The following is a 23329-nucleotide window of genomic DNA, read 5'->3' on the forward strand; positions in this document are numbered from 1 at the left end:
GTTGCCCAATCCAGATTGTAAATGCTACAGTAGCTGTAGTTCGTACATGTAGGCTACTAAATTGTCCCTGTATTGTGAGCCTTAAATTACAGAAAGTTGAAATAAGAGTATGAACTAGAAAACAACTTCCAGAGGGATTAAATGGATTTTCTATAGGTAGCCTAATTTTCAAGGCTCAGTCTGTTGAGGCTCGTCTTGTGGAAGTCAGATTGTCTTTTTGGCACTGCTGGCAGAGTTAGGCTTTTAAAACAGTGTGATATATTACTCTATAAGTGAAACAACAGGATATTTTATCAATATACTATCCGTTAGTGATGGAAGGAAATTGCTCTGTTGCTTCTGTTTGTCAAGGTTTGCTTCTCTATTACATCAAAACATAGCCTAATTGTAAGATAAACTGGTTACGCACATTTAGTTTGAACTGTTGTTTGAAACATTCCTCATGTAGTGGATGACAAAAGGCAGATATGATACAAATTATCGGAAATGACTGAAATGTGACCAAAATTAAAACTGCACAGTCATTGGATTGGATTCTGTTATTAGGAGGCTTAATGTTTCCAGGCATCAGATCATTCTTGTGAAATATCAATTAATTTGTCACTGTTTTCTAGTCAATGAAGATGTTTAGAAATATCACAACAATGACAGGCCACAGCTCAACGAGTGGCTGCAGTTATATTGAGCTCTCCTGCAGACCCCAACCTTGACCATGGAAACAGTCCTTAAAATAACTGCTATCAACTGCAATGGATCATCACATACAAACCACAGACCCAGGCGTTGTTATGCCTCTTGTCTCTAGGTACTTTGATTAAAAAAAAGAAAGCAATGCTAACTCTACCAAGCACTTTTTTTTAAGTGCCCCAGAGCCTCAAATGGCAAGTTTCAGCTTGCAGAGAAATGTCAAGTGTACCATATCTTTATGCTCCTCAATGAACATAGTCAACCTCTGATTCACAAACATTTAAAGGGATAGTCCACCCCAAAATTACATTTTTTGTCATCATTTCCTCATCCTGAAGTTGTTCCAATCCTGTATGAATTTCTGCTGAATGCAAAAGAAGATATTTTGAAGAGTGTGGGCAACCAGCAACTGTTTGGTTTCCAACATTCTTCAAAATGCCGTCTTTTGGAACAACTTCAGGGTGAGGAAATGATGATTAATTATTGGGTCAACTATCCCTCTAATCTCTATATAGGTACAAAGATCCCAGTCAGCATTTTTAAATAGATAACTATTAATTGCATTCAAGCATACAGATTTGAATAGTCAAAGATAGTCTATCATTTATATGACGTAAATTTGTGTGGTTGCTTAGCATGTTTCTTGAAAACTGAATGTGTAGCAATTTTGACAAGCAGTCCCAGTGGTGTCTTTAATGATAGCAGATGCTGCAGTGAACAGACCACAACACATCTTCTGGTTTGTTGGCCTTCATACTTGTGTGTATATACTTTCATTTATAATTTTTTTCATTCATTTAAATTCTACAGGTTATATAACTCCATCAACAACCATCTGATTGGTCAGTCAGATAGACTAAAATAATCTTTAGTAACCATAATACAAGGGAATTAAAAATGCTGGGAATGACAATGTTCCGGAGTTCCATGCCTGTGTGACTAACAGGCAGAGAATCGACATGTCTATGACTGTAATCCCTGTAAACCTGACACTGACAGCTGTACTCAACTTGTGATTTTGCCAACAGAATCCTCCATACATTGCACCAACATATCTTTCTCACATTTTGAAGCAAGTTAAAGTATATGAGTGGGGTCATAATAGCCTTTCTGCATGTTAAGACATTTCATCAGTAGTTGGCAAAAGTGAGTCATTGAACAACGTATTCAACCAATTAGTTTTGCGCTGGTAAAATATATATATAAATATAAAAACACTGATTCATTGGAACAAAACAAGTGACTATGGCTGCATACTTCCTTATACTACATAAAAAACAGTATGTGAACGAAGTAGCATGGCCGAATTCAGTATTAAAAAAAAAAAACTGCGGACAAAAAAAAAATATCTGGATGAAATACTGCTTCTGAACAGGACACATTACTATCCCATAAGGCCATGGTACAGGAGGTGTGAATGCAACGCAACTGACACTCTTAAGTCACATGACAATAAGGGGAATGTAGTATGTGCAGATTTCATTCAAACTACATACATTCACACTATATAAAACATACTGTGTTTTGACGGTTGTGAAGTTAGTACCTACTCATGGCGGACCCCGCTAATAAATTTCAGCTTTGTTAGGAACTATTTTTATTGATGGAGCAAAAATAGACTTAGCAACTGGCAATATTTTGTCTATAACTTTCTTGAAATTGTTGTATTAAAACAATCACGTTCATGGATGTGCTGCTAGTCTGAATTTCAGCAGGACTGTGATTATCTGCTTGTGTGATATAGCTTAAATTTATTTGCTCTGAGCAGGAAAAAAAAAAAAAAAATTCTTATGCAGCCATAAAACCACAAAAGGAACTAATTTTCGGTACTGGGGGGTTACTGAGTGTAAAAGTCTAATGAACAGACATCTAAACACATAAATCACTCCATATACAAGCATTGCATGCAAATACATATGTAATTGCTGTGTATGATATACAAACAGCAGCTAGTTTACACATTCTCTCTTGATGAAGATATATCTGTACACAACTCTTTTGCATTCAGCAAGTGCAAAGTTTAACAGTTACCCTGGCAACCTGACTAGTCTTCAACTTGCATGCTGTTTATTAGTGGCAGTAGTGATGTATCCCACAGTGAAAATGAATCCATTCCCTGTGTGCAGTTACTAGGTATGCGAGAGTGGAATGACTGCATGGTGAGGGCTGTTTTGGGATAGGCCTTGTGAGCCAGATAGCGCAAATGTTTGAGAGTTTCAGTAATGATAACAAGTCTCCAGAGGAGTGACTCTCCCCTGTGCACTTCACTTATGATGGCTGCTCTAAATGGTTTATGCCAGATGTGGTGGATGTTTGACAGGTAACAGCTACTAATATTATCTATAGGCAGGTGTTCTCTCTATTATTTCCTCTCAGAATACATGATATTTAAGCTTTACAAACAAGGGACCGCAAGAAGGCATGCTTCATTCCTAGTAGAGAGAAACAGAAAACCACTAATCGTGTGTTGACAGATCGTTACATGACATCTTTTAGCTCAGAGAGCACTTACCCCAAACAATGTTCTGACTTAAATTGAGTTTAATAGGAAAATTAACAAGCACGTCAACTATTTTGACCCGGGAGGTATTTCGTACGAGGCTCTGCACATCAAGATGTAAATAGCTGAGTGATTTGGAATGAAATCTCAGAGGATCATCAGCTAAAGGTTAAAATATAGAACAGCTGCTTAGTAGCTGGAATAATCTCACAGTATGAAAGCCCAGAGGGCAGCAGATGTGTGAGTTTTTTATTTTCTTCCCCCATCTCAACCAGAAATGACAGAAAAAGAGCGTGGGAGGCAAGAATAAAATAAGATCTTAAAAAATGATCAACAATTTACTATCAAATGTCATTCACAAAGACAACCTTGAAAGGGAATTTTCCTTGTAGTCATAAAACACATAGTGAGAACCCCTGCAGTAAACAATGAAATTAGCTACGATTCCATCACCCTGCTTTAATGCACATTTTGAATCACATCAGAAACAAGTGATGGAGATGGCAAATTTTGGAAAAAAAAACACACAAAAAAACAACTTAATTTGCAAAAAAGTTTGTACGCTCACTTGAGATGGTTTTTGACTTGTGCATAAAAGGATTAATGCGAATAATGGGAGATGGACACGAATAAATTCCTCCATGCACATCAAAAAAGTCTTGTCCACTATGGGAGGGCATAACCTTACTAACCAGCAGATGGATATTGTTGCACAGCATCTGAAATTTTATTATCGTCATTCTGAAATGCCCGTGCAAAGTTTCTCAAAGTATTTCTGTAGAATTGCCTCATAGAACTGTCTTACACAACTGCATTCCCAAACAGCAGGAATCCACCTCCAAAAGCAAAGACCGCATTTAATGTGTTTCGTCTGCTCGCTCTGAGGTGCAAGTAATTTATTATATATGAAAATTATTATATTCAGTGGCTTCTCGCACTTTTCTTAGTGATATTTAGTGCCAGCTTATCAGGAAGTGACGATTTTGTTCTCTTTGACTTGTCAGATGGAAACTGTGCTTATTTGCAAATGTTTTATCCGACATTCCTATTTTGCGTACAAGTTAAATTTGCAACTTTGGATGGAAACACAGCTTGTTTAACAAACAGTCAGCTTAAGGTAGCCACAATTATTATGCAGTTATATCTCAAAATAATTAATTTAGTTGTGCGTGGTGGGATAAATTAAACGTCATCTGCCGTTTTGTCACAATCCTATTGCATCATGGTATATGGAGCTGCCTGATGGACACTTATTTGTTGAATCACTCACTCAGTTAAAATCTTGGGGTTGAGTGTCTGTCCATATAAACTTCCCTTGTCCACCTGACGAAGTAGAATGCACTTCAATGAAGGTGGAGAAGGGAAGTTTGTGAGAGTACTGTATGTCTAAAAGTGAAGTGGAACGCACCCCTGGTCCTGCAGTGAAACCTTCCACCTCCCCAGCTCCACCTGTCTAGATCTGCTATGGGTAATTTCATGTATGATATTTGCACAGCAACGCCATGGCTGCATGCTCACAGTAGCACGGCTATGAAAACTATATCCAGAGAGTTGTCATGATAAACTATGGAGTTCCCCTCCCTGATTCTATCACTATATCAGGCATCTTTGTGCAGAGATTTACTGATAACACTCTAGGACAAATAAACACAAGTTCAGCCTTTCCACCATTTGCTTAATGGGGTCCTTGGGAAACATAGAGATTTTACATACAGGAAAGGAAAGGGACCTGAGGAGATTGGGGTGAATAAACTTCTCCTAAATATCTTCATAAAACACAATGTGTTTAAACACACCTGTGCTCTGACTCAACATAAGTCATGTCCATGATTACACCGTGTCAGTGTTTTTGTGCCTGTAGACACGTTTGTGCGAGACAATCCTCTGTTAGCATGTCGGTCAGTTCAGTTGGTTGTATCTTAATCACACTAATGGGTTATATCTGCCCGCTTTGTCATAACATACAAGACCTGTAGGAATGCTAGCATTAGCTGGCATGGAATTAAGTGGACTTCCACAATTTGACAAACCAAAAAAGTTAAATTCTTTAACAGACATGAACTAGATTGATTATCATATGGAAAGTGATCTTTCAATTTAATTTTCAAAGAAATGTATTTCCCACAAATCTCAGTTCCTAAATGAAGTATTTATCATCAAAAGTTGATATACATTTGCAAGCACTTCCAGTGCATTATTTTTGTGGTTGTTAACCGATCCTACATAAATGTTGGCTATTTCTGTTCCCACTAAGCCAATATATTGTAATCCAAGAAGCAGCCGGACGACTATGTGCTAAATTTATGCCAGTGAGTGTTGCTGTTTGAAATAAATCCCTGGAGAAAGTTATTGATGGACTTGCTGTTGTTACTGTTTGTTTTTGTTGAGCTAGCAGTCACAAACACACCACATTCAGAATGAAACAGAAGTCTGAAAAAGAGCAGTCATGTTGACACACACGGTGTCTGAATGACCTGTGGAAAAGGCTCTCGCCCCTTTGTTTACAATACTGGGTGGCAAATGAATGCCGAAACCTGTAGAGTGTCCAGGAAGTGGACGTAAATCAGGTCTTGCTTACTCACCTCCCAGACTTCTAACAAGGACAAGACATTCATCAGGGGAAAAAACAACAAAGCAAAACAAAAAAGATTTCAGGGGCCCTACAACAAGTTTAAAATTAGTCTGGCCAGACTGAATAATTAGCCATGATCAAACCTCCTTAAAGTCAGTGATGCAGTGAAGTCACTTTGAAGCTGAATAATGCCAACAATGAAACACAGAGCACATTATCAGTCGGAAATAAACAATTTGTGAGAGATTGGTTCCACATAGTGTTTCTGATAACCTCATCGTGTTTATTTTGTGATGATGACTGGCTGACTGCATATTACCCTGCCTATCTATTTACCAAATAAATGAATATGGTCGTGGCCTAATTGTTAGAGAGTCGGACTCGTAATTCAAAGGTTGTGGGTTCGAGTCTCGGGCCGGCAGGGATTGTAGGTGGGGGGAGTGAATGTCCAGCGCTCTCTCCACCCTCAATACCACGACTGAGGTGCCCTTGAGCAAGGCACCGAACCCCCAACTGCTCCCCGGGCGCCGCAGCATAAAATGGCTGCCCACTGCTCCGGGTGTGTGTTCACTGCTGTGTGTGTGCACTTTGGATGGGTTAAATGCAAATTATATTGAATTATTTTATAATCTTACCTGTGTATTATCTACTAAGTTTTTACTAAGAAAAAATAGTCCATTACATTGTACAAAACTGTCAGCCTAACAACAAGCTAAAAACTGCAAGGTCATTTACAGTAGTCGATAACCGAGTTGGAAGATGGCATCAGTTGGTTTTGTATGAAACAAGAGAGAGTCCACTGAGAAATGTAGGACACATGAAAGTAGTGGTTTCAGTTTCCTGGATCAGCAAACTAACATACAGCATTATTAAGAACGACAGAGAGTCCACATAGTCGTATATAAACAGTTTAGTCCATAAACAATATTCACATCACATTTAACTTGATAATAATTACTCAATGTTTAATAAATCAGAAAAGTAAAGAGGAAGTTGCGGCAGCACAAATGTATCAAGAATTATCAGAGATGAATGTACAAAAGAAATATGTGGCTCTTGAGGATAAAGGGGCTGTCCAAGTGCAGAGAGCTGAGAGCTAAGTGCAGAATGAGACAAAGCAATTGGTGAGTATAAAGTAAGAAAAGCTCCCAAAAGAGCTCAGCTAAATCCCTACAGCACACATCCCAAGGGTTTCAACTGATTTAACAAGCCCAGTGAGGGTTGAGGTGTGAGTGGGTATCTACAAAAACAAAATATAAGCGTTAGTAAGAAAGAAAATGAAAAAACACTGCCCCATTTGAAGTGACTTTAGATTAATCACATCACTTAGCAATGTAAATAAAAATTTTCTTAAAGGGATACTCCTCCCCTAAATGAAAGTTTTGTCAATATTCACTTACCCCCCATGTCATTCCAAACCCGTAAAAGCTTCGTTCATCCTCGGAACTCAATTTAAGATATTTTGGATGAAAACCAGGAGGCTTGAGACTGTCCCATTGACTGCATAGTAAATTGCTGTAAGGTACTGTCAATGTCCATAAAAGTATGAAAAGCATCGTCAAAATAGTCCAAAAGCATCCAGTGCTTACTGGGCTATTTCTGTAAAAGCGTTTTTTTCTTTTTGCTATTTACTGTATAAGGAATCTCCAGGGATGTTTTATATGGTTCATTCTTTTAAGTTCTCTATGTCACCCACATCCAGTGTGTTTTAATCATGTCCTTTTAGAGCTTTAATATTTTTAATATAACTCAATGTCTTCTGTTTTAAGACCTACTCTGGAAGTCCGCAGAGGCCCTAATGGCCCTCGGCCCCATTTTTGGTACACGTATAATGTAATTGCTACCTAAACCTCAGTTAACACCCAGTCTGAACGAACAAGCTCAGTGGAAAAAGAACATACCAACTAAACAAAAAAAAAAAACAAAAAAAAAAAAACTGAAAGCACACAGCATGACCCAAGGTCATGGGTGATAACTGTTTGTTCTGACGATAGTATCTTCACTTCCTTTTAATGAAGAAACAAAAATGAAAGAAAATTCATCTTGGCTTCAGTAAACAGGAGTGGAGGCAGTGATAGCTGGCCTTTGAGAGTTTATGTGAATTGCAGCGGTGAAAGAGATTAGCATGCTCTCTTCATGTTCTTCCTCTCACTGCTGGCCAACATGTTATTACTAAGCTACCTATGTTTTAAAATCCATTATCACGAGTACTGTATCATAGTAATGAAAGGCTTGCCAGGGCATCTCTCCACATTTCTGAGGCATGTTACACGCTTTGCTGCATTTGAACCAGACAGATTGTTCACACCTTGTAAAAATATTTATACACGACCAGCCCACTTCGGATTGTACCAGCACTATATAATATCTAATGGTATCATGCTGTGGATTACCAGATACAAGGCTAGAAGGTCAACGAGATCAAAGCAGATGGGATTTCATCTGGATGCACAGGAATTCAAACCTTCATTCACCCATTAGAGTTTTTATGCTTTTCATAGCATAACAATGCAGTCTTTTTTCTTTACAAAAACAATTCTGTCAAGTTTTTTGTTGCTACACTGGAAAGTCAATGGTCATTAAAAAACCTTTTGGTTACTAATACTTTTCAAAACATGGTTTGGAACATATGAGAGTAAGTAAATAAAGACAGAATTTTAATTTCTAAATCAGGGGTTCTTACTACTTTCATTAGCATTGTGATTTTCTTTAAATATTTATCTGTTCATTATGTGCAAAATGAGCAATCTTTCAAGGTATTTCTCTGCATCCATTTCCTTTAGTACTTTACAAACAGCACAAGTGTCTCGCTGCCTCCATCTAGTGGTTTAGCGTAAAAAGACATCAAGTTGAGAGAAAATGGCTGACACTAGCAAGTTGTCACAAAAAAAGAAAATCCATAGCACATGTCTGAGCCAGTAAAGAGTTTTATTTGTTTATATTAAATCAAAGGAAAGCACTATAACATACTTCACAAACCAAACGCCTTGTGGTGTAGTACAGAGGTTTTCAATCTGGTTTCTGGAAACTCACAGCACTGCATATTTTGTATATCTCTCAGATCTTTGCTGATGATGTGAATCAGAAGTGTTAAATAAGAAATATACACAAAATTTTCGCTGATGTGGGTCCCTAGGTTTGGGATTAAAAATCTCTGGTTTAGTTAATCTGTAATATCAGAAAAAGAAAGATTTTAATAGGGCATATTAGAAAAAAAGGAAGTAACACTAGTGGACAAGAAAATATTTTTTAAATAATATAACTGTACATTTTTTAAAAGGTGACAAAAAAAAAGAAAGAATTCCTTCTATAAACAGAAGAAACATAACTAATATCTTATTATGAAGACTACATAAAAAAAGCCAATAAACACCTTTTTTGCCATTAGAGCACAGGGCCTGGAAATGGAAAATAAAAAAATTAAAGTAATCACAGTACACTCAGAGGGACAGTAAGTGGTCAAGAGCAAGAATAAGGCAGAAGATAAAAACTCCTCCCAGAGAGAGAGAGAATGATGGGCTAAATCCAGTCATTTCATTAGGGATCTACGCAATTGGGATTTTTCAGCAAAAGTAGATTTCGTAGTGGGTTCAAGTTGGTCACACAGATTCGCCGCACTGTCCAACAGAAAACTGCTTGGTTTGAAAGTGACTTTTGTGCTTCATAAATCTCTACAATATTGATAATAGACCTTTTTACCCACAAAAAGTCACTAATGTCACCACACCTTACATCTCTGCTTGTGTCAATCATCCTCTCTTCTCGTCTACTTGGACCACAATGAACAATGCACAACACAAAGAGGAAGAAATGTAGTAAAAGCAACTTGGTTGATTTGACCAACAAGATGGTTTTGAACTCAAAACTCTACAATGATCTGGATGAACGCAAAAATACATGGCAAAAACAAAACAAAACAAAAAATTGTGGACATGAGACACAGATAACATTGTTATTGCTTTCTATTACCAACCTCTGGAAGTGGAATAGAAAGCTACACAGATAACAACACAGAGAGAAGAGTGCGTTTTGGATTTCTGGATCTCGTTATAACAGTATCTCTGGGAATCTGGCAACATATCTGGCAGTCAAGAGGCAAGAGATGGGCATAAAACCACTCACAATATGGTGGAAAAAAACAAAAGATTCCTGAGCTATATTTATATATATATATATCTTTCTTCATCTCAAAATATTTGGTCATTTGAATTCAGTAATTCACAAAATATACTGCATTCATTTCAAAGTCCTCACATGCATAACATGCTGAAAAGACAAGAGTCCGCAAAAAAAGCGCCAACATCTTTTGTCATTGCAATTAAGATCTTCGCCAAAATAAAAACTACTGCTTAAAACCAAAAGATTAATTTTCTTCAGATCAGTGCAAACTTCAACATGAGCAATAACAATGATACATGTATTCCAAGTCCACAAATCACACCTCTTAAAGACGTTTTAATATCCCAAAGTTTTTTTTTTTTTTTCGTAAAAACCCCTCACAAGGATCAGAGCTGCAGAGAGAGGGCCCATGCTGAACAACGGTGAGAAATACCATCACAACAAACGTTCACAAAAGAAGATGTCCACAACAAAAGTTCAAAGGGAGAGAACATGAACAGACGAACAAGTACAAATACAATTGACATATCAGAAGCCGCATTACAAGTCTGTATAAAATCTGAAATAAACACAAAGATATAGTAAATATACAAGTAAAATAGTTCCTTTTTATGGTCTAGATTGTTCCAGCCATCTGAGACAGTCCTGTGCTAAAAATCTGCATAGCCAAAGCTTCAATTCGCTAACTATGGACTGGATCAATATCAGCGAGATACAAAGGTTTTTCTTTTAGATTTATACCAAAATCATAAAAATTTCAGCGCCTACTCACAATTTGTAGTTCTTAAACTTTATCTTTGTAAACAGTTTGCCCTTTTTCTGTTTCAAAAATACATTCTAGTCAGACAGAGAATTGTGAGGCATATATATGTGGCAATGCTCTCTTTTATCTTTTTTTTCTTTTTATACAAAAAATATGCAAAATAATGCTCTATACACATCATCTACACTCCTCCTCTCTTTATAGTACGTGACTGCGCAGGAGGAGAGGTGTAATTCATTTAATTCTGTCATTTGAATAAGGGGGACTGGCCACATTCTGAAGGACGGACTGAGCGTGTACGAGTGGCTTTGGCTCACCTACATGCCAGCAAAGTGATCGCTGATTGGTCAGAAAACCACAGCATTATCATGCGGTTAGTGACACCACCAGGCAGTGACACCAGAGACTGCTGGTTAATTTAGATGTGTCTGTTACTCAGTAGCCTGAACCAGACGGTTCAGGACACCGAACATGTTCTGTCTTGGTACTGGAAAAGAGTTTGAGTGGCGTGGCGAGGGGGAAAGCTCAACCCATCCTGCTGGTGTCTCGTATCACATCATTTGGTGCATCAATATGGGCTGGTATTGGGCCGGCTGTCGACTCCTTCTGTTCCATAACACGTCATATTGTCGTCTTCTCACCGTCTCTGCATTCAGGACCGTCCCATCCTTTTGCTGCTATCGAATTGTCACTGAAAGCTGCTGTGACCTTCTAATAGCATCCAAAAGCAATGTGTAAAACAAGCACATTCATTTTGTTTTGGTTGCATGGCTTTGAAATAGATCAGCAATGCAACATCCCGATCCAGTCATCGGTTTGGCATTGCTATGGCTTCTGTGTTCTGATTGTCACTCGGCACAAGGAGTAGATACACGGCAGGTGCATGCTTGTTTCTTTCATTGTCTTTACAAATCAAAGCACGTGTGAAGCGTCCAGACTGGCTTCACACATCTGTTGAGTGATGAACGGTGTCTTGGGAGGCAGATGGAGCATGCTGAGCAATGGTGGTCACTGAGAGACGGCATCTGGGTGACTCATGCGAGTGTGATGATTCGCTTTATATCAACGTGTAGTGTTTATGCATGTGCTTTGAGTTTAGGAAAATGTAAAGATCTTTTTATGTTTATAGAAATCTGAGTGCTATAGGTTCTGTGCTTTAGTCGTCATGTTCATGGATTTGTATGAATGTATAGATGCATGATGTGGCTCTTTAAAGTCTGTCGCTGCGAAAGCTGTCCTCTACTGAGGGGTCAGGGAGGACCATATCGGGGTCACTGAGCATGCTCAGTCCATCCAAACTGAGTGGCTCAATACGTAGTTCATCCTCCAGTGGAAAAACTCCTTCTGAGTCCAAACACTCTGGCACTGCAGACAACACACTGCTGATGTCCTTAGACAGGCTGGGATTGGAGTCGTCTGAGAGACAGAACGAAAAACAACAGAATTGTGAGTGAGTACAGGAAATGTGAAGATATGTGCAAAATTTAAAGGGGTCATATGATGTGATTTCAAGTTTTTCTTTCTCTTTGGAGTGTTACAAGCTATTCGTGCATAGATCAGATCCCTGAAGTTGCAAAGACTAAAGTCTCAAACCCAACGAGAGATTCTTTATAAAAGCTAAGACTCGACCACACCCTCCAAAAGCACCTCATTCAAACATGCTCCAGCATGTCTACGTCACAGTGTGGGAAGATTTGCATAACACCGCCCAAATGTATATTCAAAGAAAGAGGGCGGAACTATTATTCTCGCTGTAGTATTGTTGCTGCCGCCGGCAACATGTACAGGAGACGCTGTGCGTTTCGTTGTGAAAGCGAAACTACTTTGTAGGGATGCACGATATTGGATTTTTGCCGATATCCAATACGCTGATATTTTCCAACACATTTTGGCCGATACCGATATATTTCCTTTTGTTTGGAAACGACATCAAGTCTCTCCTGTGCAGAAATTATAAGCAAAATATTTTTCATTTTGGTTAGTTTTTAACAAGAACTTATTTTTTAGAATGAAATAAACAACAATGAAGGGTTTTTGACAGTACATTGAAGCTTTGAAAATAACTATAAATAAACTATATATCAATTGCTGCATTTTCCCCCCAGAAAGATGCAGTGTTAACCTTAACATTTTATTTTAAGATTTAACATTTGTAAATGGTCTAAAGCAAAAGAGTTGTAAAAATTCAGAAAATCTTTTAGAGCTTATGATTTGTTTAAAAAAATAAAACAAATTACACATTAATGAATAAATCAGTATATATAAAATTATGTAATTTACAATGTTCATGTCATGTTTGTGATTTTTTTGCTATAGCTTCTGACCTTTAAATCAAAACATACTAATTATTAACTAATTAGCATACTAATTAGTTGGACTTGTAACCTGAAGGTCATGGGTTCGAGTCTCAGGTCCGGCAGGGATTGTAGGTGGGGGGAGTGAATAACCAACACTCTCTCCTCCCTCAATACCACGACTGAGGTGAGACCCTTGAGCAAGGCACCGAACCCCCAACTGCTCCCCGGGCGCCGCAGCATTGGCTGCCCGCTGCTCCGGGTGTATGTCCACTACTGTGTGTACCCTTGGATGGGTTAAATGCAGAGCACAAATTCAGAGTATGGGTCACCATACTTGGCCACACACCACTTCCCCCCCTTTATTTAATCAGAAACACAGTCTAAATGTTATTTGTGTAGGCTATTTTACTTTTAAATTTAATTATAAGTAGGCCAACAGCACCCCCTACAGATTAAAACTCCTTACAGAGCGGGCGTTAGAACCCGGGGGAGGCTGCCGCTATTACTGGTCACTCTATCACACACCGGACGCATCATTCTGTGCGTGCTTTCACAGATTAAATGCAGCGATCCAAAAGAGTGAATCTAATCATCATTCAGATGAAACTTTGCTTCAAGACTGAGCCACACTGCTGACGTGATCTAATCACTAGCACACCCTGAGCACAAGTGAGTTAACGTTTTCCTCTTATCAGCAAGACTTATTGGCATATTTTTTTCATATCGGGCCGATGCCGATATTTACATTTAAAGCCATTATCGGCTGATTCCGATATCAGTCCGATAATATCATGCATCCCTACTACTTTGTTTGGGCTTCCAAAAAAGAACACAACTAGAAATCAGTGGTTAAGTTGTATTTACAACACTGTTCCAGAACAGTTCAACCCAAATATTAGAGTGTGTGCATCGCATTTTACAGAGGACTGTTTCCTGAACCTGGGAGAGAAGCCTACAATGCCAGCTATGCACAAAGGCTGTTTCTATAAAGTGGGGCAATTCCAACTTTGCATGGACAGTCTGGTGCTTCTGAATCACAGCCAACCATATTTAAAGAATTTGCCACTGACTATTCAAACGCGAGTTTTGAGCAGTGTAGAGTAGCGCTTGTTGTTTGTAGTTTCTCCAATCTCAAATGCAGACATGGTAATGTTTACGAGGCGAGATGCAACGCGATGCGTAAAAAGACAGTATAATTCATTATAACCAGTAATTATGTCCCCACTGGATGCAACAAATGCCTTGTTTATAATGGGTTTTATTGTTTTTGTCTCGTCGTGCCGGGACACGGCATCACAATATGGTAAGGGGCGTAACATTTCCGTTACACACTTGAGGTATTTGGCCAATCACAACGCACTGGATAGCTGGCCAATCAGAGCACACCTCGCTTCTCAGAACAATGAGCTTTGTAAAAATCGACACGTTTCAGAAAGGCGGGGTATATGTATATGTGGAAAATGTGTTTTTTGAACCTTAAACCACAAACATTGCATTACACCAAATACACAAAATAATGTTATTTTTAGCAACGTCATATGACCCCTTTAATGTTTTGTTTTCAGTGGGTCACCTAAATCAGTGGTTCTCAACCACATTCCTGGAGGACCCCCAACACTGCACATTTTACATGTCTCCTTTGTCTGACACACCCATTTCAAGTCTGAGTCTCCACTAATGAGCAGGTGACCTGAATCAGGGGTGTATGATTAATGAGACATGCAAAATGTGCAGTGTTGGGGGTCCTCCAGGAATGTGGTCGAGAAACACTGACCTAAATGACTAGTCAATTAATTGGTCTTAAGGAATCTCTTCATAACCTATCTGGTTCTGTTTGATGTGGCCTTGATTGGATGCGTCGAGATGTGTCGTTTTGTTCCGCAAAATGGCATGCAATGAAATGGAAAACAGTATAGGAGGTCTTAACATACTACTTTAAGACTGCAACACTTTGTGTTGGGAAGCTCAAAACAAATGAATTGAGATGCCAAAACGTTCATGATCAAAATGATCATGCGACACTAAAGTAACGTCAGCTGAAATTTCATACATTAAATACATAAAATACATTACAAAAATACAATAGAAAACACTTCATTTCCATTTTAATAACGTTAAAATATAATGCTTATTACTGTATTTTTAATCAGATAAATGCAGCCTTGGTGACTTCTTTCAATATTTAAAAAAAAAAATCTTTCTGACCCCAAACTTTAGAAAAGAAAACAAATATATATATATAAACTACACTGGAAGTGACATGTCAGTAGAATTTCAGTAAAATAAATATTCAGATTAAATTTTTTTATATAAATTGTTTATTTCTCATGTCTTTTTAGATAATTGGTTTGTTAGATATTTACCAGGTCTTCTTAGGTAAATTATGAACCTATTTGAAGAGGTTGTTCCACATTATTAAGCGAGACAGCAGTTCTCATGCAATACGGGGAGGAAGAAGGAACTTTCTGAAGATGAAAAGCATGAGCTTTGTGAGTTATGGTTAGCTGAAATACAATGCTCAACTGCCAGCCAGCATAGAGAAACACCAGCAGTTTCAAACACCTGTTTGCTGCCCAACAGTTTTTTTTTTTTTTTTTATAGCTGCCCTAATAATAAAATGAATTTGTTTGACTGAAAGCCTTTATCTGATCAAGCTCTTCTGTGCTCTAAATCACTCAGAAATCTTTTGACAGTTTAATAATCTCTGTTCAGTTTTTGCAAGATAATAGTTGTTTTCATGCCTTTCATGCGTTTTTGCAGTATTTCATACTTTTCATCTTCAGAAAGATCTTTCTTCCTCCCCATATTGCATGAGAACTGTGACTTGCTTAATAAACAAGTGCGGAAACAAACTCTTTAAGTAGGTTCACCATTTACCTACGAAGACCTGGAAAACAATTTATCAAACCTGTCTGAGACTGATATCAGTTATATAAAAAGATATGAGAAATAAAACAAACACTTCCAATGAATGTTTATTTTACTGAAATCGTCCTTATATGTCACTTACATGAGTCTATGAATGAAACCCATTTTAAGAATCTGAGTTTGTGCTTTGAAAGCAGGGCATGAGGATGAAAACCTGAAGGGTAAATTCTCATAATGACTCACAATGACCTGCTGTCTGATCTTCCGCACCTGTAAGGATGATGTTGGGCACTCCTCCTCCACAATTAGAGTAGAGCATGTTGTGCCTCATCTGAAGGTGGTCTTGCAAGCTGCCATGGCTACCACCCAAGCCCATGAGGGCAGTCTGGGAGCAGTAGAGGTTGCAGGAAGGGTCAAATCCTCCTGCCATAGAGCTCATGACATTCTCCAACATATTATACTGATCCTGCTGTTTAAACACACACAAACGTATGTTATAAAACATCATCAACTTAGGAATCAGAGTGTACCTCAAGATCTTCTATATTTACCTGATAGGACGAACACTTGGACTGACGTCCAGAAAACTGCTGCTCCATAAAGGGATCGTTAAAAAATGCTCCCATGCTGTTGTGCTGCGAGCAAAAACAAGATTCAGTGCTTTTTGTGTCAGCCAAGAATAACCAGCATTTGTAACAGTGTCTTTCCCCTCAGATCCCTGCTTCTACTAATGTTTCAAAGGGAACTCACAGCGTTGGAATTAAAGTCGAGTGGGACGTTCTGCAGCGGGGACACAGGCTGGTGCTGTTGTTGTTGCTGTTGGCCACCTGTTGGTCGTTGCTGCACCCCTGGATGCTGGGAGCTCTGCTGCATAGACGGATGGGACTGGGGAGGAGGCTGCTGCTGCTGCAGGGGCTGCTGGGTTTGCTGGTAAAGAGGGTAGGGAGGAGGCGGCTCCATCGGCAAGTTGCTGATGTCCAATGCAACCCCCTGAAGAGAATGGGAAAGTTATAAAAATCATGCTGCAGAACACCCTGTTCCTTGCAAAAATGAACAATAAACCAGCTATCACATTTCTAAGAACAGGACACAAAATATATAAAAGTACACAAATACATAAAAAAAAAATATATATATATATGAGTGATGACATTAAGTTTTACAGATGCCACTAGCATCTAGTTTAGTATTGTGTTTCATACAAAAAAGATGACGTATGATTTTTGAAGATGGTGGTCATATGGACCACTTTTTTAGCCGTTTTTTATTTTCATTTTAGCAGCATGACAGACATGGTAATTATGAACAGCCGTTGTTTGGAAAAGAGCCCCTTCAAAATTAATAACCGGGGCTGGTTGTTGATACAGAATTCTCATTTCAATTAGATTTTGATTAGCAAGCTTTTCATTCAATTTCCATCTTGCTTCCACTGTTCTTGCTGTAAATTATACAGTGAAGCTTCTGATTTGGTACATTACAAAAACATTTTTTTTTAATATACCACAGGGTCTAAACTTCAATTGCTCATACACCACCATTCAAAAGTTTGAAATGTTTAAAAATAAGACATGTTTCTTGTGCACAAAATCAGCATATTAGAATGTTTTATATTAGAATGACTGGAGTAATGGCTGCTGAAAATTCAGCTTAGTCATTACAGGAATAAACTGCATTTTAAATGCATTAAAAAGAGAAAACTTATTTTTAATTGTAATAGCATCTCACATTGTTTTGCTTTATTGTATTTTAATGGAATGACATGTCAGTGAGTTTAAAATGCCATTTGAACTATTACCTTAAAGGTGCACTAAGCAATTTTTGAAAAACTTTTTTGACCGCAGTGTTGGACTTGGACAGAGTCCCAAAACACACTTGTAGCCAATCATCAGTAAGGGGCATGTCTTGTAAGGATAGAGAACACTCAATTTGAATGCACTGATGATATTAGAAGATTGACAATAGATAGAGAGAATTGGAAGTTAAACAAAAAAAAGAGAGGAAAATATCGGAGGAGTAAAAAATTAAAAAGAAGGGTTATGATCAGGCAAGAGGTAGGACCCGCATAAATATCAGAGCAGCTTTCCAGCGGTGGAGAGAACTCAAGGATCGGGAAGTGATGTATCAACACACATTTAAGTGTTTGCCTTCAAGCATTCACAGCAGAAAATGGTAGTGCATAATTACTTGCATAATTTTTTTTTTTATTTGTAGTCCTGAAAAGTCTAACAACATTAGATGCACACTGAAGCCCTGTAAGCAGTTTAATACAAGAAGTAGTGGTGTTCTGGATGAGGAAGATATCACCGGAGAACGTGAGATGCTGGATGAGGAGATTTAATGAGCACTTTCTCACCTGTGTGATCGGGGACAGAGAGGGCGGCATCGTCGGGGAGAGCTGCTTGCTCAGGCATCGCCTCTGATCGCCCCCTGGAGAGAGTGTCAGGGGACTAATGGGGGTCGGCCGTCTCCTGGGTGAACTCGCCATGCCTGTCGGAGGAGGGTTGGACAGCGAGGAGAGACGCAGAGACGTGTGGATTGATGGATTGCTGAGAGACGAGTGCAGCTGAGAGTTGGTGAGGGACGCCTGGATGGAAGGGTTGCTTAGAGAGGATGACAGCCCTAAGAGGACAACAAACATGACATAATCAGCTCCAGGGGTCAAAAGTACTTCTTGAACCACCTTAATAAAACCGAGATAAACCAATAATGGCTTCATGAGTCACTGCGTGCAGGCCGGCTCCTGTCCTGATGTCCACTCCTCAGAAAAGACACTGAGCAATTGTCTGCAGGTTACTAGACCAGCGAAAGCGAGAGTGAAAAGAGCCGTTTATGAGCAGCCAATTCAGGGGTTAAAGGTCAGCTGTGTCTCTGGGGATCAGCCAATCAGCTAGCAGCACAGCTGAAACGGGCAGCAGAAACATCCCAGCACACCCTGTTCCCAGACATGAGAGCGAATGGAAAGAATAAAGCTCAAGAGAATGGAAGTCAAAGAGAGCGATCAGATGGCGGATGGATTTAAAAAGGGGGGAAGAGAGAGGAGGAGAGCTGTGGTCTTCTGCATGGATGTGGCCCTTTAGAAAACACATGGCATTCATTCCCCAGAAAGCGCCTACAGTGTAAGCCTACAGTGTGCCGTTAAACAAAGACCAGAGTGTTCAGCCAAGCTCTTCTGAAGCCAGGAGATGCTTTAACAGCAAACGAGCCTCCTTGAATAACGATTTGGTCACAAACAAAAGCTCTTTTTAGTCTTAGACTGTGCGTGAATGAGATTACGCATGTGTGAAAACCAGTACAAGTATTAATGTGTCTGTTTTATGCCCCATATAGTAAATCCACTGACCTTGTGAGTTTCCAATGCCCAGATGCATCATGGCTGCGGGAAGGTTACCGGTGCTGCTGCCTCCGCTCAGGTTGGGATATCCAGCCTCGTCGGGGTCCAGCGGAGTGGGCAGTGGAGAGGGGAAGTGCAGGTTACTGAGGTCAGGAAGAGACCCGCCAGTGTTTAACATGCCCTGGTAGTGAGACAAACCTGCGTTCTGCTCTGGAGATGGGAATATACTGCAGAGAAACAGAGAGGGACAATGTAAAAATGTACAGCAAATATCTAGTAAGCAACCAATAAACATGCACACTCACACACAAATTTCTCTTGACTTACTTGATTCCAGGCACTTCACAGGACTTTGGCCGGGAGGATAGAGACTGCACCTGCAACCAGGCAACATGTGTATTACACATCCACACTCACAGAGATACATTTAACAGCCTGCTATCTACAGACAATCACTTAGTACTCTAGCTAGTAAGACAAAACGGTATCATACTTAAATCAATAAAAAAAAAATCTGTAATCAACAGCACAAAGATTCTGTTAAAGTCACCATAAAATCAAAACTGACAATTCCTGTGTTTATGGAATGTTGCAGTATCCGCACACAACATTAGTTTTTCAAAGAGAAAGAAAAAAAAAGTACCCTGTTAAAAGATTAACATGCCTCTCTCTTTACAATCACATCTCTTCTCTGATGACGTGTATACTGATGCGAAGGCTGAGTAATAACGTATCCAAGCTTCAATCACTCTCAAACAATTATTGCAGTAATTAACAAACGACAACGATCCAATCAATTCCTGATGGACAATAATTCCAACCAACATATTTTACTTGGTTGAGAAGATTTTGTACTTGAATATATATGTTATAATAGGGAAGAAAAACAATAGCAAATTCTTTTACAAGCCGACTTTTAATATTATTACTTTCTCAACGCGATCAAAGTTATGCAATGACTGAATAAAAGGCAGGCATAATACTGTATATTGGCTTATGGGACAAATTTGGAAGCACAAAACATTGAACAGACTAATAAATACAAACAAAACATCAGTGATATTACTGGGTTAAAGGTGAACAAATAAATGCAACTTCAAATACAATACATAAAGCATAACCAAAAGATTTTAACTCAATTTCAGTACACAATCATAGTCAAATCAAAAACTAAGATGCTATTGAACACAGGTCTTTATTTTGTTAGTAATAATGGCCAGTAAGAGGTCTATTAGGCTGCCTTTATACAGTTACACATCTGATATTTTGATATTACTTTTTTTTTTTTATTTCTTTGGTCACAACTGAATTGTGTTGTTAACTCACTACTACAGATACTGCAAAAAGACATTTCAATTTTGCATTTAACATCCCTATTCCCCATGTTCTCACCTTTTTGGCCTCCCATAACTGTTTGGGCATTGGCTTATTCACTCCGAGCAGATTCTCCTCATTAGGGACAGCAGGAAATGAGAACACTGCAGATGAAAAATGACAGTCTCATTAAATAATTCAAATCATCCCGGTTAGCATTCTGTCTATTCACATTGCACAGTTAGGGCACTAATTTCATGTTGTCAACAAACAACTAAAAAACAATCAACTAAATAACCAAAAAAAAAAAAAAAAAAAAAGTAAAAATAAAATAAACAGTCCATCTGCATCGCACAACTCACCCAAAAAAGGGAGATTTATTAGGTTATCTTAATGTAAACTACTGTATATGAGAGACAGGTAATCTGAGTGGGACCGCCAGCAGGGGACACCAACTGTTCCACAACACCATCCATCAGCCCACTACAGCAAACCACAGCGGATTACTGTGAGGGCTGATGATGTCATTAAACGGGTCAATCTTTTTTTGGTGAACTGAACACATGATAGAGAGTCAACAAGCATGACAGCACTCTTACCATCTCCAACACTGTCCACCTCTGCTTCATTCATGCTGGCTGTATGACCACAAACACAGAGAGAAAGAGAAAGGCCAATTAGATCAAAGAGCAGTTAATCGTTTTGCATTCACATGTCATTTTTCCACCCATTCATTTGCTGTTTGCTTTTCAGGCCCAGGACAGTAGAGGAGGACAGAAAACATTTGAAGGAATGGGATAAAAAAACAAAAAAAACATTGAGAGCATGTGCACTTGGGCACTGATCCATGTCACATGTCTTTCAGTGTATTAGCATTAAAATAGCTAAGTGGACCACTGTTGACGTAACAGACACCATATTAACACATCATGTGACATGGCATGATTAACACTTTAATTGCAAGCTTTTACATAAAACAGATCCTGAAATCATGTGTCTAATATCCACTTTACAAATTAATTAGTCTAAAGCACTGAAAGTAATTATCTCTTGATCCACAAAACCTAGTCTAAGGTGTAACTGGTGTAACTAAGGTGCAACACTTCATCCCCGCTGACCCTCAACACTGGTGCTCCTCAGGGCTGCGTCCTCAGCCCACTCCTGTACTCCCTGTACACACATGACTGTACAGCAACACACAGCTCCAACGTCATCGTCAAATTTGCAGACGACACAACGGTGATAGGCCTGATCACTGACAACGATGAGACGGCCTACAGAGAGGAGGTGAGAACCCTGACTAAATGGTGTCAAGAGAACCACCTCTCACTCAACATCGATAAGACCAAGGAGCTGGTGGTGGATTTCAGGAGACAGAGCAGAGAACACACACCCATCACCATCGACATGACACCTGTGGAGCGAGTAAACAGCTTCAAATTCCTCTGTGTTCACATCACTGAGGATCTCACATGGTCCGCTCACACAGATGCAGTGCTGAAGAAGACACACCAACGCCTCTTCTTCCTGAGACGGCTGAGGAAGTTTGGAATGAGCCCCAGCATCCTCAGATCATTCGACACCTGCACTGTGGAGAGCATCCTGACAGGCTGCATCACCGCCTGGTTTGGAAACAGCACTGCTGGCAACCGCAAAGCTCTGCAAAGGGTTGTGGGAACTGCCCGTCACATTGTTGGAGGTGAGCTTCCCTCCCTCCAGGACATCTACACCAGGCGGTGTATAAAGAAAGCCCGGAGGATCATCAGTGACTCCAGCCACCCGTCCCACAGACTGCTCTCTCTGCTGCCCTCAGGAAGACGTCTCCGCAGCATCCGATCCCGCACTAGCCGACTGAGGGATAGCTTTTTTCCTCAGGCTATCAGGCTAATGAACAATCAAAACTAATACACCCTACAGCACACTCCCACTTTACAATATACCACGCACTGCACTTTAATTCCACACAGTTCAAACTGGACTACCAGTACACTACTGCACAAATACAACAATCTTTTTGCCAGCACTGGATACCATCCAATGCACATCCATGACATTTGCACACCCGGTTTATATATAATCTGCTGCATCTTCGCATATTACTGTGTGTATATAACGTAGAATGTGTACTACATACTGTGTATAATGTGTATCGGTAACTGTATGTCTGTCTAATAGTACACTGTGTGTACTGAGTATATGTATGTGTATATTACACATTGTCATCTGTATAAGTCTGTACGTATGTATGGTAATGTCTATATGTAAATTGTTTCTGCACTGTCTGGAGCACGCTCTCAAGAATTTCACTCACGAAGGCACATGTGCTGTGGTGATGTGACAATAAAAGTGATTTGATTTGATTTGATTAACTGTGGTGAAAATATGCACCATCACAATCTCATTTTATGAGTCTAAAGAAGACGACAGGGATGAAGTCATTACACAAATAAACGTAATCATATGCCCTGAGAATATTATTGTTGGTAAATCAATTATTAAGAAATAGCAGAACAATATACTTTCAGAATAACTCGAAGTGACTCGAAGGGAATCACAAAGGCATGGCTCAAACCAGAACCTCCACAAATTCAAAGATGCAAAACAAACATGCAAATACATCTCATACTAAAAGTAACATAGTATAACAAATTGAAGTTAAATGAAAATTAGATGGGAAAAGCACCTAAAAGCACATCAAATATCAGTGAGGTCAAGGAAGCCCAATGAAATACAATGTATAAGCGCCAGAAAAATCCTGATGTCACTGATAGGTTTGTGAAAAAACAAATGAACATAAACAAACCCCTCCCCTTTTTCTCCCTGTGTTTCTTATTTTGTTTCTCTGTTGTATATTTGGATTATGCCATAAAAAATATCA

At 39.1% G+C, this 23329-nt stretch overlaps 1 protein-coding gene across 4 annotated transcripts in view; it reads right to left on the reverse strand.

Annotated features, from left to right (window-relative positions):
• Positions 1 to 8671: 8671 nt before the first annotated feature.
• Positions 8672 to 23329, reverse strand: part of LOC306876282 (CREB-regulated transcription coactivator 3-like) — a 53819-nt gene continuing 39161 nt past the window's right edge. For 2 of the 4 annotated variants that reach the window (XM_079427320.1, XM_079427318.1), the window contains 9 exons: positions 21051 to 21089; positions 20530 to 20615; positions 19465 to 19514; positions 19147 to 19364; positions 18160 to 18425; positions 16557 to 16796; positions 16358 to 16441; positions 16050 to 16275; positions 8672 to 12057 (listed from right to left, as the gene is read on the reverse strand). In XM_079427320.1, the coding sequence (XP_079283446.1) occupies positions 11852 to 12057; positions 16050 to 16275; positions 16358 to 16441; positions 16557 to 16796; positions 18160 to 18425; positions 19147 to 19364; positions 19465 to 19514; positions 20530 to 20615; positions 21051 to 21089 (1415 nt within the window). In that variant the 3' untranslated portion in view covers positions 8672 to 11851. The remainder of the gene's footprint in view (positions 12058 to 16049; positions 16276 to 16357; positions 16442 to 16556; positions 16797 to 18159; positions 18426 to 19146; positions 19365 to 19464; positions 19515 to 20529; positions 20616 to 21050; positions 21090 to 23329) is intronic. The other 2 variants (XM_079427321.1, XM_079427319.1) reach the window with 1 other exon arrangement.

This window comes from Barbus barbus (genome assembly GCF_936440315.1).
Source record: "Barbus barbus genome assembly, chromosome: 1".
NCBI classification, from domain to species: Eukaryota; Metazoa; Chordata; class Actinopteri; order Cypriniformes; family Cyprinidae; genus Barbus; species Barbus barbus.